Here is a 20,790-nt window from a genome sequence, read left to right on the forward strand (position 1 = left end):
GTAGTTCTGAAGCCTTGTGTATCATGCAGAACTATCTGTAAACGAAGCCCAAATATTCTCTTCCTCAGTTAAGTGATCATAAGGGACTCTCCACGAGGCTGAAACTATGGGCTGGGAATCAGAAGCAATTAACAGGTTTAGGGGCTATGGGTATTTGGGCCACTTCTTCATGTAATGCTCTGGGGCCTTCGGGACCTGCTCAAAGCCTTCTATGTACCACTTTCAATTTATGATGGAGTGTTGCTGTGCACATCCAACTTTATGGCTTGGTGGGTCAGACAACACCCAGCCCATGAGAGGCAACTCAGATCTTATGGTAACTTGGTGGCTCATTGTTAAGCATTTGGTCTTTATGAGGTTGAGTAGTAAGCCAAAAGCTGTTTCTCAAAAGGAGAACAGATATCTGAAGAAGATGGCAAGGCTTTGCTTCAAAATACTAAGGGTCTTGTGATGGTTTGCAGATTTAATGGACCCCAGAGAAGGCCATGTTCTTAAAGCTAACCCATCCCTGTGGGTATAGACCTACTATGGGTGGGACCTTTTGATTAGGTTATTTCAGTAGATGCATGCTCCCAGGTGTGTCTTAATCCTTTTAGAATCCTCTTAATCCCTTGATAAGGGAATGAAACACATAGAGAAGATCAGAGAAGAAATCCAGAGAGAAATTGAGAAACAAAGACACACAGAGAAAGTCAGAGAGGAAGCAACTGAAGTAAGAAGCTAGAAGCAATAAAACCCACAAGAGAAGGGAGGCACCAGCAGACATCGCCACACACCTGGCCATGTGAGAGGGAAGCTGAGGATCACCTGTAGCCAGTCTTCAGGGAGAAAGCATCACCTGTTGATGCCTTGATTTGGACATTTTCAGTCTCAGAACTGTAAGTTTTTAAGTTAAATCCCCATTGCTAAAAGCCAGCCCATTTCTAATATACTCCATTTCTTCAGTTTTAGCAAACTGAAAAAGGTCTGTGCTACATTTTTCTCCTATGGGGGCCTGCCAAAGGTCCAGACAGCATCTCTATTTGCCGCTGCTACTTCTAGTATCATGGATCTGCTGGCTCAAGTTGCAAAGCAGTTTACACATCAGTCTGGACCTACAGCAGAGCGTCCTCTTGTTCCAGGTCCCACTTAAAACTAGTGGGCTTTTTTCCTTTAATCATTTAGTAAATGTGCCAGAATAGCACACCCAAATGTGCAATGCATTGTCTCCATAATCCAAACAGGCCAACAAGGTTTTGTGCCTCTTTTTTGGTTATAGGAGGAGCCAGATGCAAAAACTTATCCTTTACCTTAGAAGGGAGATCTCAACACACCTCATATACCACTGGACACCTAGAAAATGGAAGAACTCTAAAATTTTGACTAGCACTAACATCAGAGATATTAACTTTCATTCATAAAATTTATTTTAAAATTTCACTATTCCAACCCTACAATTCTGTTTTCAAACATGAATAATGACGTTTACCATATAAAAATAAGATGGTTGGAAAGTGGTCGCCTTGATTTTGTACTGTCATTTAAAAAGTTATAGCATATTAATAATGCCTCCCTTTTTAAATCTAGATCTCATTCCTATAGTAGAAAATGATAAACTATTCAAACATATTTCTGTCTTCACTAGGTTTGATTTATCTCAAGACAAGGAACCCATACAAACCAGTTTAAGTAGAAAAAAATTTACAAAAAGTACACTATGAAAGTTCATGGAAAAGTTAAAGTCAAGTCAAATGGAAACTGGAAACATCTCAAAGTTGACATCTTTGGAGTTATGCTTGTGCTTTTTTTCCTGTAAAACAGTTGCCTCCATTTGTTCCTGGTCTTCTTCACAGCTTAAGCTCACAGTGGCCCCTATTCTTTTTGAGTTTCTGTTACCTAATTCCATTCCTGACTGATCATGGCTCCTCCTATTTGTATCGCTATTAAAACAGAATAAACTTCCTGGATCTTTTCCTAAGTCAGTGGAGCTACTTTAAATGTTTTTCTATTTGTTTATTTTGGGGGTTATTTTATTAGAGATTTGAGAAAGGGCAGCTAAGTTTTCAGTAAGCTTCTCAGCCATCTTAACCTCAGAGTAGCTTCTACTTCAGAATTGAAATTCACAGCTCAACTGGTAGTTTTATTTGCTCTTCCATGAATATCAGATGTCATAAAGAAAATTGGAAAGCTGGGCTAAAACAGTCCAATGGAATAAAACAGAGACTTTAGCTGGTAATGAACACAAAATTGCATCAGATGTCATTTGTCTAGCTTATCCTTCAATTCCTCAACACTGATGAGTTTTCAAGGACAACTGAAGAAATCTTTGAAAATATTTAAGGCAAATGACATAGAAAATACATTATTAATTTCAGTCAAAACCTCTACTGAGGCTGTCTCAGCATGCTATCCCAAATGCATTCAATCAACACCCATCAAATTTAACACCTCCAATTTAAATGCTCACAGTACTTATTCTAGAATTAATACTGTATTTCTTAATAATATAGTTTTCATGGTATTCACTTTTAAATAAAGAGGGGATTACACACTAAACATTCCTCAACACTTAGACTAACATTAGCCTTTATAAATTTTTGATACCTAAAAATTTTTAAAAACACAAACAAAACCTTTTATACTACTTGAAGTAATTCAATATTTGCTTGATGTTTATGAACACAAATTCACATATTTCTTGATTTGAAAAATAAAAAGTTTTACCTTATTTGATTTAAACTGAAATGTAACAAGTAAATTAACTCTTCAATCTTTTGTATTTACTGTAAACATTTTTACATGGTAGTCTAAGAGAGCCTATGGAATTTTCTGAAGTTTCTATGATGAAACTTTCTGAAGTTTCTTTAAATGAAGAAAAATATATGCTGTTACTTAAAAATATGTGTAATTTTGATGCCAATGCCCTTGTCCATGTCCTACCTATTCACAGATGACTCTGTAAGGGTGTGCTGGCATAATTGGAGATATTGCTATGTTGCCAGGAATTTTCATTATGATATGTCCATAGGAAGCCTGGACTTTAATCCAGGAAACTAGAGTTGGGAAAGTCATTCTTTGACTTTTTAGAGAATTACTGAGAAACTACACTATCCTGTAAGTTGTCCTTTTCCCACCACTACCTGTAATGAGAATATTCTCTTGGCATTATTTATTTGGTATTGTATTCCACTGACATTTCTTCAGCTCAGAGAAGAGTAAGGATCCAAAGTCTACCAGATACATGCTGGGCAGTCCCATAGAAATGTCTACATGAGTTTCTCCCTAAGGAACTCAAAGGAAATTCCACCAGATGTCAAAGTTCCCTTTGTTATCACAACACTCTTGGAAGCAACTGTGTACAACAGATGTAAGGCTGTGCACACTGGGAAGAGAGATGACAGAATTGCAAATTCTTCTTAGGGAAACACTCAATCATACCAGAGCAAGAAATTGCAGAGCTGCATTGAGCTGATGGATAGTCTGGCAGTAAATAAATATATATACTGTCTTTTCCATCTAAGCTATGCAACTGTCCCCTCCTGACGTGCATGCTAAGGCTTTCAAAGAGGTCATCTCCGAATTACTATCATTAGTAAAGTATAAAAATGAAGCCAGTAAAATCCCTCCTAAGGCTATTACTGGAAGAAAAGGACTAAATAAAAGGAAAGAAATTCAAGTCTTTTCAGTCGGCATTTTTACTGCCTATCTGAGGAATACATGACTCTAGCAGATACATAAGGTTATACACTGCCCTGGTGGCATTCATGACTGAAGATACATGCAATATCAAAAGCAACAACACAGATTTACTTTCAAATCAGACTACAGATGTTTGATGACTGATGCTATTTACAAAGTTTACAAAACACTTATTACTCATTTGTTCTCGCACATTCATGTTTCCTAGTATTGTTTCTAAATATTCCTAGTATATGCTGTAAATAGCTTTTCTTTCCTGGAATCTAACATTGGCTTTAGTTTTAAAACTTGTTCATGGGTTTGCTTTCATCAGAGTTTTCAAGATTTTTCTTCCTCTAGCGAATGTCAAAATTTATCATATCTAAATTTAGAAGGCTAAGGAACAGGTACACCCTTGAATTAAAGCACTTTATATAATTTCACTGAAGTTGAGTCAGAACAAATGAAATTTGAGAATTCCAAATTCTAACTACAGATAACTTTGCATTTGTTCCAGTAAAGACTGGGGGGGAAGGGGTGCTATTAACACAGCTGGTCTTGGGCACATTTGCTCACGCAGCTTGAGGACATAATTTCCATTATTAAGTTCCCATGACATCAGATCATCTACACCATGATGAATTTCTATGAGGATAATGGAGAATTACCTCAGGAGTTCACAGGTATTGTATCTGTAGAAGTTCTGAGTCTTGGTATTAACATTGGAGGCAAGATATTTACATGAAAACCTAGAAGAGCAAATTGCTGGTATATCAGGTAATATTAATGCATGTCTTTTGTATTAACTGGTCTCAGTGAAATGATTTATCAGGCAATGTTTAGGTAATTGATATGGCCTGCTTGCATTCTTGAAAGCTTCAGAACATATCTGGGGACTAAAACCACCATATTCACTATGAAACAATAGCTCAAATTAAAGAATAAGCAGTCCTCTGGAATTCGTAATATTAGATGTGCCCCCTGCTTTCCAGCCCCTCTGATCATGCAGGAATTTCAGGAATGGCATAGGAAACTTGATATATTAATAGACTTTGCCAGAGCCCAGGAGAAGACTTGTCTGTCAGGAAGAAACAGAGCTTCCAGGCACAATCCATGGTGGAGCCATTGACAAAGACACCAGACTCACGTCAGAAGAGAAGAAGGATGCTAAAGAGTTTCTAGACCCTGGAATAAATTACACTGGACTAGGGCTAAGGGGGAAGAACCCAGACAAGAAGAGCTAGAGGGAGTAGATGTGGGTGAACAACAGAACAGGTGGAAAGGAGAGATCTCCGCTGGATACTGAGTTCATCAGGGCAGGGATTTTGTGGTTTTTGTTCAACACTGCATTCCCAGTTTTTGGCACACAGTAAGTTGAATGAATGCATGAATGAGTGAGTGACTTGGGCTATTTGATCCTTTTTCTTTGTTTCTTTCATCCGATATTTCCCCAAATGTGGGATGCTTCCACAAATGGTCAGGGACATTGTCTTAGGTGGTAATGTTATGTTAAAGAAAAAAAATAACTCTAAATCAGGTAGAAAATTTTTTCTAATACAAAGAGAAAAAATGCACTAGCAGGGCTTTACCATCTCTCAAACTTCCCATTTAAACAGGAGATGCTCCCTGGACCTGAGCCTCCTGGTAATAGTGCACAGCTAGAACTTTATACTTTGTTTTGTTTTCACCTGTTTATTGTCATAGTTACCATGTATTTTAGGAAAGGATCCTGAATTTTTTAAATTCATGCCAGTAATATAAAATTTCCTTTTAAAATCATTTATTTAATTAATAAAATGGAATTGATTAAAAGGAAAAACACTGGGTAAATATAAAGGTCATTGTGTTTGACAAAAAAATCAGATGATAATACTCAAATAACTGAAATTTGGATAGTTTTGTTCTTACTGCCATGGGCCCCATGTGGACTTTGTGTCTGCTTGTCACAGTAACAAGGGTAGCCTAATGCAGCTGTCAGTTTGGATGGACCCCACAGAGTCCACCTCACAGGGCTCTGGGTGATCATAGGTCCAGAAGCCACAGCATTGTCCCAGCAGTCACAGCAACTTAGAGTGTTCTAGTTTGCAAGTTGCTGGAATGCAGTATACCAGAAATGGAATGGATTTTAAAAGGGGGAGTATAATGAGTTGTTAGTTTACAGTTCTAAGGCTGAGAAAATGTCCCAAATAAAACAAGTCTGTGGAAATGTCCGATCAAAGGCATCCAGGGAATGATACCTTGGTTCAAGAAGGCCTATGAAGTTCAGGACTTCTCTCTTAACTGAGAAGGCACATGGTAAATATGTTCAGGGATCCTCTCTCATCTGGAAGGGCACATGGTGAGCACAGTGTCATCTGCTACTTTCTCTCCCAGCTCCCTGTTTCATGAAGCTCCCTGGGAGGCATTTTCCTTCTTCATCTCCAAAGTTCGCTGGCTGGTTCTCTCTGCTTCTCATGGCTATGTCATTCTTCTCTGCTCTTTCTGAATCTCTCATTCTCCAAAATATATCCTCTTTTATAGGACTCCAGCAAACCAATCAAGACCCACCCAAATGGGTGGAGATACATTTCCCCTAATCCAGTTTAACAACCACTCTTGATTGGGTTACATCTCCAGGGAGATGATCTAATTACATACAGTATTGAATAGGGATTATTCTGCCTTTATGAAATGGGATTTTGACTAAAAACATGGTTTTTCAAGGGTATATACATTCTTTAAAACCAGCACATAAAGCAACATCAATACAAATGTGTTCTTCAATTTCCTAGTGTGAGTACCTTAGGTGCAAATATCAAAAGCCCCATTTTCCATTTTCCAAAATCTGTCATGATCTTCATCATTATCTCTGAATCTGTCATAATCTACACCAAATACCTGTCTCCTCATGTTTATTCATTTAATTCTTCACTAATAATCTAATTTATAATACTATGCTAATTAATAAATGGGTCTAGGAAGTGAGACAGTATATAAATTTAGACATCAAATATCAGCAAAATTTCTTGTTAAACATCACAAAATCTTTTGAATAATCATGACTTTAATTTCATAATAAACAACTACTAGCTCTCAAACTAAAGTCAGCAATAGTCTTATTATGAAAATAATCAACATGCATTTTTTTAGGCCCAGACCAAGCTTACACAGGAAGTTATGGCTACTAGACTGCAAAATACATCAGGTACAGAAATGGACACAAATTTATTGGGACTTACAAACAGGAGAAGTTCCCCAGCGGCAGCCATCTGGATGTCTAGTGCCCTGCAAAGGGAACAGAAATGCACAAGGCAATGTATGATTTCAGAACAAAGACCTTCCATACAGTATGAGGACATCGGGTCTCTGGTATCATTAAAGGGGACGAAAACCTGATGTTTACTAAGGTTAGTGTTTAAGACCAAGACACCATCACTGCCATTTTTCACATCCATAGTTACCTTGTTTCCCCTTTGGAAGATTATTTACTTTCTTGACTTTTGTCCTTAGTCAAAGCAGGTTTGTTACCAGCTTTTGGGGGAGGCTTAGGCATGTAGTAAACTAACAGTTACAGAGAATGATAATAGAGTCCAAGAGTATAATCTTCTTTTTCTTGAACTAACTTGCAGAAGGAGTATGAGTTGCTAACAGATGACATTTAATTTCTGACAATTAAAATCAGGACTAACAAAAAGCCCAAGATAGCACTCTGGTCTCATGCACCCACCAAAGGCCCAACATTGGGTGACTCAACAAACACACTGATCAGCCACAGAGATCAGTTCACTTCTGCATTTACCCAGGCACAACCTGACTGCTGCACTCCAACACTACTTGAAAAATAAAAGAAAATAATAAAATCTACACATGCAGTAACCAAAATTGATTATCATTCCCCCCATTTTTTTAAATAAAGAGTTCCTTGGTCTGCAGGCCTCTAGAAGTGTGTACAAAGATTGAGGGAACCTCATTTTAAAAGGAAAGAGAGATACTGTGGTAAATGTTTCATCGTTCTTGATAACTCATTTTACCTAATTCTTCTGTTTTCCTTTCTTCCTCTAACTTTACTGGAATTTAGCCACTTCATGATAATTAAGACTTCAAGGTCAGGGCCAAGAGGAAACTAGAAAAGAAAGAGAATTCTTTCATCACTTTAATCTGTCACCCACCTCTCACAACCACTAGAAGCTACTGAGACAACTCCATCAATGGCCCACAGCAACAAGAATACTAAATGACAGATATGCTTAAACCCCAAATCACGAAAATATTTTCTTCTATTCAAAATAAGTCATATTAAAGATGAAAAGTTCTATAACTGAAAAATTATTTACCTCACATGGGTGTCAACAACTCCTGTAAATACTGGAAGAGTAACATGTAAATAAAGTATCATTGTCATAATATCTCCCTTAATGACTATAAGAGGCAGTAAATAGCAAGCTTATGGAGTCACAGATGGTACTAAATTGAGAAGTGTTGCAAACATCAGTAACAGCAGGAAAAATTATGAAAAAAGAAAGACTTAACATAGTTAAAAGAAAAAGAAAACATTTTTAACTTTACCAGGTAAAGAAAATGACATTATTTTTCCTAAAGTGCCCAAAATATGCTTTCCAGCATAGATGTTACAACCAGATATAAAGACATGTCTGCCAGAAACATTTACAATTCTTCAAAATGAGTTGGTGTCGAAATGCTTTGAAGAAGGCTTGACAGTCACATAAACACAAAGCTTGTAATAAGCAGGAGGCAAACAGAGCACTGGGATTTCATTAGAAAGTGCCAATGGGAAACTCAGATTTGTACAATGATAAATGAAAGAATGCAAAGTTCCATTTAGGAAGCTTATTCCAAGTAAACCTGGTTCATCCTAAGCATTTTTATAAGCCTAAATCTGTTTCCAATTGGGCAGAGCCATCTGTCTGAGCAGATTTTGCATAGGGACTAAAGCAGAAATAATGTGCCTCCAGGCCAGTGCAAGGGGTTACAGGTACCTTTGAATTTGTCCTCTACCTCATGTGGTGACTGCTGAGGTGCAGGTGAGACACGTGATTAGGAATGCAATCTGCAACTGAAGTGGCAGGAGAAAGTTGGCTTTTATATCACCACCACCACTGCCAGGCTCTAAGCTCTGAACTCTAACCTGCTGCTACTTTTGGGAAATACAGGCCAATTCTTAATATTAAAACATTTTGTGGCACTCCCTTCCCCCTTGGCTCCCAATATACCTGCTGGTTGTGTTATTTCTTCAGTTGACGGACAACCTAAAGTACTGATGAACCATGGTCTAGGGGTGTCTCTCTTTTCAGGAGCCAGCCTCATTCACCCAATCTACCCCTCTGAGTTCTCAATAATCAGTGAGATTCAAAAAAATCAATGAGATCTGACACGAGGTCTTATTGTAACTAGGACTTCAATGCTATTATTGATCTGACAATGAACCACACAACTTTACTACCCTTAGGAATTTATTTATACACAAATGATTTTACAAATGGTCAAAAGAAAAATTTTTTATTTATTTGTCAGATTTGCTTCAACTGCAAGTAAACAAAAACCTGAAAATATGATTACACACAATAGTTTCTTCTTTCCAAATAAAATAGTAATAAAGAAGGAAGGTCATAGCCCAGGTCTGACATGGCATTCCATGATGTCAGGTACCCAGGCCCTGTCTACCTCTTTCTTTGCTATCCCCAGCACACAGCTTCCACCTCACAGTCCAAGAGGGCTGCTTGCATTCTGTCATGTCTGCATTGCAGCCCACTGGCCAGAACCTGGTCCCATGGGTACATCAAGCTGCAAGCAAACTGGGAAATAAAGTCTTTATTCTGGGCATCCATGTAACAGGTAAAAATTAAGCTTTCTATTTAGAAAGAGAGAAGGGATTCTGAGTGACAGCTAGAAAGTTGGCTAAAGTAAGTTCCATATGCTGATATTTAACATCTGCTAAACTTTAAGATTCTTTCAGCATTAGTCCTTGGTTAATGAAATAAGCATTGATCTTCAATTTTTTTTTTTAGTTCAAAAGTTTCCTCGAGTTTGATATGTGAATAAAATTCCCTACTTCTTATGCAATAATAAAGAATTTAGCTTCATGTTCTAACAGTTTGTTGTATCCCAGAGATTTCTTTATTTTTGCTATTACAAAGTGCAAGGGAAAATGAAAAAGTTTTATGAAGTGAGGAAAGGTAAACTTCACCACTTGCCTTTTTACAGCTGAGACATTTACTGTTTCAAAGGCAGAATTTTAGGGCCAGTTAAAATAATCTCTTTAGTGAAGAATATTTGAAACATTTTAGTCACATTTATGTATATCTCTTCACATTTTAGAAGTATGTAATTAATACATGTGCACTGTGCTTCTATATAGCACATCACTTTATATGAACAAGTATTAATGTCCCTCCTCTTTAAGGAGGAATGAGCCTGGTACTTGCTGCTTAACAACCAATAGTTCATTAATGGTCATAATTGTTAACCATAGGTCACTAACAATTGTTATTATTTCATTGTTAATGATATCCACACAAGGCTTTTTTTTTCATATTTCTAGAAACTGGAAACATGTTTCAATAATAGAAAACCTAAACTGTGAACATTAACTAAAGAGGAAGAATATCAAACAATACTCAGAAGGAACCTTCCTAGTATGTAAGAGCAGATAATAGTTTCCGCTTTGAAGCTAACTTGACCCTAAGTCACATTTAAAGTCCTAAGTCATGGGCTGTACTTTGCCTAAAAACTGTGTCTGTGTATTTATAATTAGCTTAAATAGAAACACTTCCCCGGTTTTCTACACTCTTTTCACAGTAAACCACAAGCTGTTTGAAGTACATTTCTAAGAAATGCACCTAAATAGCAGGAAACTGCATCAGACTGGGAAGCAGGACAAATGGGAAACTTTGGCCCTCGGCAGCATGGGAAATGTTGCAGCTCTAGCGGAGTACATCAGCTACTGAAAAGGGCAAATTGTGCAGCTGAATTCTGCCCCCAAATAAAGGGCCCCTGGATACAGATTAACTCCACAGGACTGAAGCAGGTGAACCATCAAGGCCTCAGCTAAGGTTTCTAAGTTGCACAGCAGCTCTTCATGCTCTTCTCTGAGATGGAAATTAGTCTTTTAGACATCTTTCTCTGCTGGTCTGATAAAACCAAAAGAACCTCCAAGATCATTCTTGCCTTGTCAATATTTATGGGGATTTTTAGATTCAACCTGATTTTCTATTAGCAAATAAAGCATTACATCCTGAAGCACCTTAAAGAATCATTCCACTGTCCAATTTCTCTGCATTTAAACAATTGTCACAAAAGTAACTAAGGGAATTGATGACCCCAAGTCAATAAAATGAAGGTGCACACAGACTGGTCTAAATGAGGGCATGTTTACTCTGCTTCTGAGAAAGTAAAATGAGATCAACGCATTTCTTTGCTTAATCCTTTACCCAGAGTTGCCTTTCCTTATTTCTAAAAAGCATGCCACTTTATTCCAGAGAGCAATATATGTATGCTTATAGCCACAATTAAGAGAAAAGACAGATCACTTCCAGAGAATGCTCTACAACTTATTATTATGCTTTACACTGTTCAGAGGAATAAAATTTATTAATAGCTATCAAGTAGGCTAATTATCTCTTTGTCTTTCTTTCCCTTACTTCCCCATTCCCTCAACCCCACCTCCCATCACACACACACACACACACACTTCTTATTCTGTCACAATTCAAAAACACTAAAAAGCAATGATGACTAGAAGACAGAAGATTCTGCCTCCAGGTGCCAACCTAAATTCAGGATATAAAGATTTTTCCAACTTCCAATGTGATAGGAACTAGCAAAAATACAGGCTTTGACTTCAGAAGGACTTTAGTTTTAGTTCCAGCTCTGTGTGGCTTTGCATGTAATTTAACCTCTCTGAACTTCCATTTCCTTACCCTTAAAACTAGGATGAAGCCTAATTTATATGTGTGCTGTGAGAATTAAATGAAATATCATTTTTAAGGAGCCTCACATATAGTATCAGGTACATAATACAACTCAACTGATGTGAGTTTCATTCTAGCCTAAATTTGTGCACAAAGGCTCTGGGCATCTTCTAACACTTGGAGGTGAACATTCCCATACACACTCAGGAAGAAGCTAAGCAGCCAAATTAAACACATTGTAAGATGGTGTGGTTGCATATTGTTAAATTACCAAACAGTACCATTTGTACAGTTTCTTGCAGAATCCATTTTAAAAGCAAATGATGTAAACTCATTTGAGAAGTAACTGAAACTTAAGAAGAAAAATTAAAGCTACCAACTTGCTCATGATAGACATGGAAACCTAATTTAACTAGAAAAACCCAGACAAAACTCCTTCTTGTGCAGGACTCACAGCCTATGTAACAGTGCCTGAGAATTCATGTCCCCCCAGCAGCCCAAAGCTCAAGGGTGGGAGAATATAATCATTCCAGGTCCCTTGTCCCTGATGGTCACCTCTGAGGTGTGACCTATTTTGTCTCTGGAACCTCTGCAAGTTTGAGCCAGCTATGTTCTGAGACTCTGCTTGACATTGCATCCTTGCCGGACTCACTTCCTCTCTTGTCCTGCCTTCCCACCAATCTTCTTGAGCAAGCTTCCTAATAAATCATGTTCATAGGAATCCTCCACTCAGGGTGGGATTCTAGGAAATCCACTTAAGAGAAATGTCCATTTTGGGACACATCTGGGTAAAAACAAGTAGCTACATCCACTGAATCAGAGAAAGTCATAAACAAGGCACAGATCAATAACAGAGGTTGGCTGTCCTCGCTGACATGTGATACTAAGGATGACTGACCCTGTACCTAGCTTTAATTTTGTGGCAGGCCTGGTTCACAGTAGCTCATTTAATCCCTGCCACAACTTCAGGAGAGATAAATACTATTATTATCATCTCTATGTTTTCAGCCAAATAGGTTAAGTCTGTTGTCCAAGCTCAGACAGCTCACAGGCAGCAGACCCAGGGTTCAGACCCAGGCACCCTGCCTCAGAGTTCACCCTTGTAACTTCCACACCACACAGCCCCCAGGGTAGTTAAGGAATCCTAATGTCATTGGTGCTAACATAGTATATAGCTTCTATTTAAGTTTGCCACAAGAACTGATATTTCAAAAACCACATACTTACTACTAACAACATTTTAGCTACAATTTTAACAGGACACCATTATAAAGCCATATCCTAAATTTAATCACATGTGCATGATTATGACTTTCTTATCCTTTAACTGGATGGCCCTAACTTTCCAATTAACTTTTAATTTTTATTTTTAAAGTACATATCTGCTCTTTCATTTACCCTGCTAGATTAAAGGAATAAAGTTACTTAATCTTGATTTTTAATTTATTGCTGAATGTATAGGCAATTTAGTTTCTGAATAAAATACTGTAAAATTTATACATTCTATGGGCAATACTTGACATTCTGGGTCAGAAGATTCCACTTCAGTAAATACAATAATCAAATTGTCTTGGATCTATCTTTGGAGATATTTTATATTATATTCTTAGAAAAAGTACTTCTTTTTTTTTCAAAAATGTCTTGTTAATAAAATGCTGTAATGTAAAGAATTCAGATAAACCAAAAAACACTCGAGGTCATCATTACAAATGATTAGACTAGTATCATTTCATATCACCTTGGAAAAAAACTGACAATTTCATGATTCAGACTGCATGCCTTGGGTCCAAATGTTATACAAAAGTCTGCATATTCCACACAAGTCATCTGTAAGTAAAGAATCCCACAACTGAAATCTTGGTGAAAGAATGGATGGCATAAATTCAGCTGTTCCTATTCCTGTACCCAAGAATTCTGAGGGAATAAGATGATGAAAGTGACAAAAATAAGAAAAATACCTAAAGCAAACCAGGAAGGGATAGTCATATTAAACATTCCTTTATTACAGTGGTTCTCTAGAGAAGCAAAAGGGTAGTACTCCCCCTAGGGGGCATTTAGAGATAACTTAGAGTAATTGTGCTTGAGCATTTAGATCCCAAAGTACCTAATGTTTTATTGTAAACAGTTTCTCTTATTTCCCCCTTATAACAGAATTAGGACATTATATTACTTCTATTAAACTACACATTTTACTTCATCATATTAAAGGAGCCATTACAAATCATTGTTATAAAAAGAGGGCATTTTATGATAGACTTGAAAACTGCTGCTCTATAATAATCACAACTACAGAAAAGACTTCCTCAAATGGTCAATTTCTGTGAACAGAGCCTCAGAGTTAGACGGGATCTTGGTGTGACCCAGTGACTTCAGCTGGGTGTGTAACCTGCCTCTAGGTCACCCCAACCACATGGCCTCTCCCTCGCCATCTCCTCCATTCAACATTTAAAGAGAAAGAGACAGGTCTTTAACTTGAACTTAATTGAAAAGGCATGAAATTACTTCTTCCAGCTTCCTCTTCAGCATGTCAAAACAAAAACATGCACCAGAACACATTTGAACAGAATGTAGAACATCTTAAAGGGGCTTTGCTGGAAAGAGAACATAAAGTAAAAGCTGGAAATTCAACCAATGAACTCCTGAGGTTTTCTAACTTCCAGAAGAGAAGTTTTCTGTTTCTCAGAGACATGTGCAATAAATAGCTCACAGTCATCTCACACCAGCGGAATAACGCAGCAGGTACATGGTAAGGTTTGCTGTCTGCATTCACTATGGACTCAGCCTACTGTTAGTAACACCTGATGGACCGATTTGCCACTATTTAAAAAGAACCTTATAAAGACATGGCAGTTAATCATTTATTCATTGCCTGATACAGGTGTCAGCAGTATAGGTATTAAAATGTTAAAACAATTCAGTTAATTTCCTTCTGAACAAAAATTCTCACCACAGGTTGGGCATTTATCAACTCCAAAGAAGGCAATGACATGACTTTGGACACAGGGATGGGTATGTAAAAGAAACTTCAAGGCACTAGCTCCAAAGCAGATGAGCTACTGATAGATGAAACAACATTCCAGGAGCAATTAAACCAATACTAAGATTTAAAAAAAGAGGAAACATATTGTAAATTATCCGGTACTATTAGTCAGCCCTTAACAGTTCAGAGTGGTAAATGCTCAAAGGTCAAGTGAGAAAGAACACTTTACCTCTAACCCTTCCAATTTAGATTCCACTGAGAGTCTATAGTGCTTACTGCTGCCACCTCTTCTTTCCCCAGGGTTCCCTCTCCCTTCTGTAAATATGTGTCTTGCTTGGTGCTGCTGGGTTTTTTCTTCTATGTGTCTATGGACATGTCCTTCCCCATTCTCTCCTCCCTAGCCAGTCCCCCTACATGCCTCTCTCTTCCTGGCTCCCTCACTCTTTCTCCTATCTCTCTTACCTGGCCATAATATGGAATGGGGCATATGCGTCATTTAATGTATTTGTTCTTATTGTCATTGTCACTTTGGGAAAGTATGTTATGTATATTCTAGTAGAGCATCATCAGTGCATCTTTTTTTTTTTGAGTGACATTTAGTTAAAAGAGAATGTCCCCTTCTTTAAGCTTGCCTCCCACCTTGAACAGTAGAAAGGAATATTATGTAGACCTTTCAGATTAGCCAAATTAGCATGGAAAGATCTCTGTGTCACTCTTCTTTCTTCAAGTGTATTTCCTCAGTAGTATGTATTTCCATAGTAAATGTTTTCTGTGATTATTCTCCCTGTTAACTAATTTCCCTCCCACCACTAAATACTCACTCAAAAACACTTATTTTATCAATTTAACAATTACTGGGAGCTTCTTTATTTTCTGTGACAGGATTTCATTAACTTTTCCAGCTTTGGGCATTTTTGTTGTTGTTTGGTTTGGTCTGGTATTTAACTTGTAAATTGTGACATTTAATTTTATGTAAAAACCCAACTTAAAAAAAATTCAAATGTCTGCTAAAGTTTACCAGCGTGCCTTTAAATAGCTTATTATAAATGATGCTAGTTTCAACATGACTTTGAAGCAAAGAAAAAATAGAGATCATTTTTCACATGAGTTAATCAAGAAAGAACACTTAATTTTCTAAGGCAATTGACCAAACAGCTATGAGGTTCAAAGAAGAGCGAGACTACAAAATGCAAAGGCATTTTGAATTTATACTTCAAAAGATGGTTAATAATTATCAAGAGAAAAGCCTGTCATGTGTGCAGATGTTCTGCTTGAGTAGAAACTGAAGGACTTGAAGCATTTTATAATGAAGGACTGAGAAACCACTCATCACCCCCTTCTAGATGGAGCTCAGAGTGAGGCTCAGGACTTCAACAGCCTCCACAATTCAGAGATGACAAAGCAAAGGGGAGAAAATGTTAATGGCCAGATAGATCAGATTCCTGTCTCAGACTCTGTGTTAGCTAGAAGGCAACTTGTTGAGAATCATAATTGAAAAATGTATACCCTCCTCTAGAATCTGTGTGTTTACAATAGTCTAAGAGTAACACTATTTTCTTTCTGGTGATGGACAGAATCGTATACCTCTCCAAACCTGAAGGGTATAATGGAATGGTAACACTCTATAATACATATCATACTATTTTTCATCACTGGGTCATTCTCTTAGAGCAATGCTATCAATGAATAAATCTTTGCTTCTAAAATGGATAGGAAGAGTTTATCAAATATTGTGTCAAGCACCATAAAAAAACACAAAGTGTAAGGCATACTGCTACCCTCAAGAATCTTGTGATCTACTGGGAGGAAAGCTCCATATATGTAAACTGAAGTGGACAGTTCAGATAATATATACTAGAGGAGCTCAAAATATAGCAATACCATATCATTATTCATTCAAATATTTATTAAAAGCTACTCTAAAAAATAAATAAGAAAATAGACGCTACTCTACACAAGGCACTGTGATGCACTTTTGAAGCTGTCCTTGTTTTCCAAGACTGTAAGACTTAGATAGATAAGACATATCACAGCCAACACTAAAAAGAAATGGGACATAATAAATGACTATTAAAGTAGTTTAAACAAAAGACTATAAAATTGAAAGATTTCCAACATGTTGATCAGAGATGACTTGGGAGTGAATGGTAGGTGATCCAGGTTTTGAAGAAAAGGGAAGATTTCAACAGACAGAATTCTGAGAAAAGATGGTTTTACTTGAAGAAATGACACAAACAAAAGAACAAGGACAAAAAAGACAATGAATATTCAGGAATTAATTAGCTTATAGAGGAAAAGTTAGAGAAACCTAAGAGATATCTGAGGGAAAACATTAGAAGGCTTATCTCAAAAACTGAGAAAACCCTCTAGGGAGCTGATGGCAAGTCAACTCCAGGGGCCCACCAGGGAAGGATTACCAGAAGATTTGACTTGAGTTGGGACTTGGATTTTCTAAATCTCTTTATTCCAGCAGAGCCCAGAATAATGGAGAGGAAGAGGGAGGACATCCCAAGTGACAGCTATGATGTGCTTAAATAAGTGAAAGCTAAAAAGTGCAGGAAATCTGGAGTATACCAAGAGCTAATCAATGCCAGAATAAGCTATTTTATCTGACAATAGCCAGAGCTAAATTTACAAAGGTATAATTAGGTTGGAGTTTGGAGATCCATAAATCTGATTAGAGTCTGGGTTTTATCCTAAAGGCAATGTGGAACCATTGAGAAGTTTTGAGCAGTGAAGTGACATGGTGGGATTTCAGGGCTAATCTCTGGCCTCAAACACTAACAAACCATACCTCACATGCTGATGCAAGCACTGATTAATTTTCCACTCAACTATTGGTCACTATATCTACAATCTCTCTTCTAAGATACCCCAAAGCAACTGTAGTCCTGCCTTCATTCCTTCTCTCTGGGTCTTATTCTGCCTCACTGATGAAACACAAGACTGGAAGTGGTGACACAGTGGCAGGGAACTGGTGGCTAATGCTTTAAAAAATTATGTGTCAAAGGTGGCTGAAAACTGGTGTGTACACACTCAACAGCTTAATAAGATTAGGGAAACAGACTTCATCCTTTCTCTAGAAGTTAGGACTAGAGAAAAGACCTTTCACAGATTTTTTCTACTCCTTTTTCCACACCCTTACCCTCCACTCACTCTCTTGCTGGTCACAGAACCCTCTGTATAATGGGGTAAAGAGAGGAGACTCCAGAGCTAAACCACATGCTTTAACCTATCTTCTACCAGAGCAGATCCCTGGGGTTGTACAATAATTAAGAGGCAGGTATGTTTATTTTATTAGACAAATTCTTAGAGAACATTTTCCATGTTACAGACACTGTTCAAAGTGCTTTATTTATAGAAACTCAGTTAGCCCTCAACTTAACTTTGTTATGGTATCCAACTGTTTGGTCAAATATTGACCTAGTAGCTGCAGCTGTGAAGGTATTTCACAGATGGGATTAGCATCTACAATGAACTGACTGTAAGCAGATTCCTCCCATAAGGTAGGTGGGTCTCAGCCAATCAGTTGGAGGTCTTAACATGCAAGAATTGACAATTCCAGAGGTCAGAATTTCTGTCTCAAGACTTCAATCTCAACTCTTACCAAAAATACCAGCCTGCCAGCTTCCCCTAGGAAATTCAGACGCAAGACCTCAACATCACCTTTGCTGGAATTTCCAGCCCACAGCCTACAGAGTTCAACTTGTCAGCCTCCACCATTATGTGAGTCAACTTCTTAAAATAAATCTCATTAGTTTTGTTTCTCTGGGGAACCCTGACTATTACAGTGAAGTCTCATTATTAATCCCATTTTACAGAAGAAGAAACTGAGGCACTGAAAGGTTAAGTGATTTTCCTAAAGTCACATCGTTTGTTAGTAACAGAGGTGGGATCAAACCATGCATTCTGATATAGAATCCTTGGTTTTAACCACTATCTTCTGTAGCATCTTTATTCTGCCTCTGTTTTTGTCCTTTGAAACATGGCTCCTAGTGAGCTCTGTTGGGTGGGGGTAAGGGAGAAGTTTGAAAGGACACAATGTGAAGATTGCTAGATTTCCATGATAAAATATTATCAAATGATCATATAATGATTCAGCTTTCACAATGTGATGTGTGATTGTAAAAACCTTGTGTCTGATGCTCCTTCTATCTACCTTATCAACAGATGAGTAAAATATATGGAATAAAAATAAGTAATAGGGGGAACAAATGTTAAATTAAACTTAGATTGAAATGCTAGTGATCAATGAAAGGGAGGGGTAAGGAGTATGGTATGTATGAACTTTTTTCTGTTGTCTTTTTATTTCTTTTTCTGACTTTATGCAAATGTTCTAAGAAATGATGATGATGGTAAATATACAACTATGTGATGATATTGTGAATTACTGATTATATATGTAGAACAGAATGATCATAAGTTAAGATGTTTGTGCTTGTTGCTGTATTTAAAAATAAATTTTTAATTAAAATATATATTATCAGAGCTTACACCTAATTAATATATGCCCCAGAAATACATTTTCTGAAAAACTTGAGCTTCAATGAACTCAATTTGATGTCAATTCACACTGACAACTGAAATAAGAACACCTCCTACACACTTTTTTAATAATTTACCTGAAACTCTATAATTAGTTCATTCATAATCTCCCAACAGAACATGATGAAAAATGTATCATAACTTACATTTAATCTTATCAGTAAACATTGGTTTTCAAGCTCTTAACAGAGGCAAAACTTCAAACTGTTTGTGGAGAATAGGTATGCTGGTAGAGAATGAAAAATCATTATTGAGACTGCCACTAGAGGAAAACATTTTAATCAGTAACTCAAAATATTATCTTCAGTAATCTCACAATAGTTCTTTTAATACAGTAAGGCACACAGTAGTTTTCTAAATGTCACTGAAAACTTTAAAAATTAAACAAATATGATGGTTAATTTCATGTGTCAACTTGTCTAGGTTATGGTGTCCAGCTGTTTGGTCCAGCAAGCACTGAACTATTACTGTACAGGTATTTCGTAGATGGATTTACATCATTAGTCAGTTAATTGCATCTACAAGCAACAAAGTGATTGCATCTACAGTCAATAAAGGAGGCTGCCCTAGGCAATAAGGGGAGTCTTTTCATCCAGGTCATTAGAGGTCTTAAAGTCAAAACTGAAGATTTCAGAAGTCACAAAGAATTTCTGCCTTTTTTTTAGCCTGCCAGTTTCTCCTGAGGAAAACAATTTCCCCTTCAATGGTGCTTCCAGCTTGCAACCTGCCAATGCCCACAGTCATGTAAGCCAATTCCTATAATAATCACTTAACATTTGTATATACTATATAATACTGTATATACTGTATATAATATACAGTATAATGTATGTAATATAGCATGATTTAATATAAATATATAATTATATTATGTTGTAATATAATACAAATCAGTTTTGTTTTACCAGAGTACCCTAATACAACAAACATAATCTGAGCACTAGAGTAATCTGAAGCTATTTAGTGCATAAAAATCTCTATCACCTTATTTCTACCTAACATTTTCACATATTTAGTACAATACAGATGATTTTTAATCATCAAGATAATTACGTATCACAAATAAGAAACTGGTAATAATTTGTGGCCAAATCCAGTCATAAGAAAACTAATAAATAAGAATGTATTAAAATATATATAAATGGACTTCTTACTTCCAGTTTCAGTTCTGACATATAAAGAGCTTGGAAATTATTACTCTCATTCTATAATAAAAAATGGACCAAATTGAAAAATCAATTAGGTTTCTCAGGCCTGTTACAGAACTGAGGCTACAGGCAAATCTAGAAATACAGGTGAATCCAGAGAGTCAAAGCTGAGATCTGCTTAACTGGAGCAAAGCCATCAGAGCCACAAACTGTAATTTTGATGGATTTCTGGAAGTTGAGTGTGCAACATAACAGTAAGAAACACCCAGAGGACACACAGTGCGGGAGTTCACCTTCAGTAAACACACCATGTTCTCACAGTGAAGCTCGGAGAAAGAGCTCCTCGTGGCTCTGGCCAGAAGAGGGGAGAGTCAGCTTTGTGAAATATATGAGAGGTTCTCTATAATAAAGTCCTATTCTTCCAAAAGAGGGAAAGACTGAGGGAAAAAGGAGCCAATGTGGCAACTGCTGTAAGGAAATGACAATGGTCTGATCCTGACAGAGGAACCTTGGGTCTATTGAGAATAATATGAATAAATATAGATATTTAAAG

At 37.0% G+C, this 20,790-nt stretch overlaps 1 protein-coding gene across 6 annotated transcripts in view; it reads right to left on the minus strand.

Moving 5' to 3' along the window:
- Positions 1–20,790, minus strand: part of LOC143681186 (uncharacterized) — a 236,560-nt gene that overhangs the window by 159,947 nt on the left and 55,823 nt on the right. For all 6 annotated transcript variants that reach the window (XR_013174448.1, XR_013174449.1, XM_077158004.1 and 3 more), the window contains 2 exons: positions 7,668–7,759; positions 6,876–6,921 (listed from right to left, as the gene is read on the minus strand). Coding sequence is in view for 4 of the 6 variants with exons in the window: in XM_077158004.1 (XP_077014119.1) it covers positions 6,876–6,921; positions 7,668–7,759 (138 nt within the window). In the remaining 2 variants the exon portion in view is untranslated. The remainder of the gene's footprint in view (positions 1–6,875; positions 6,922–7,667; positions 7,760–20,790) is intronic.

Source organism: Tamandua tetradactyla, chromosome 4 (genome assembly GCF_023851605.1).
Source record: "Tamandua tetradactyla isolate mTamTet1 chromosome 4, mTamTet1.pri, whole genome shotgun sequence".
In the NCBI taxonomy this organism is placed as follows: Eukaryota; Metazoa; Chordata; class Mammalia; order Pilosa; family Myrmecophagidae; genus Tamandua; species Tamandua tetradactyla.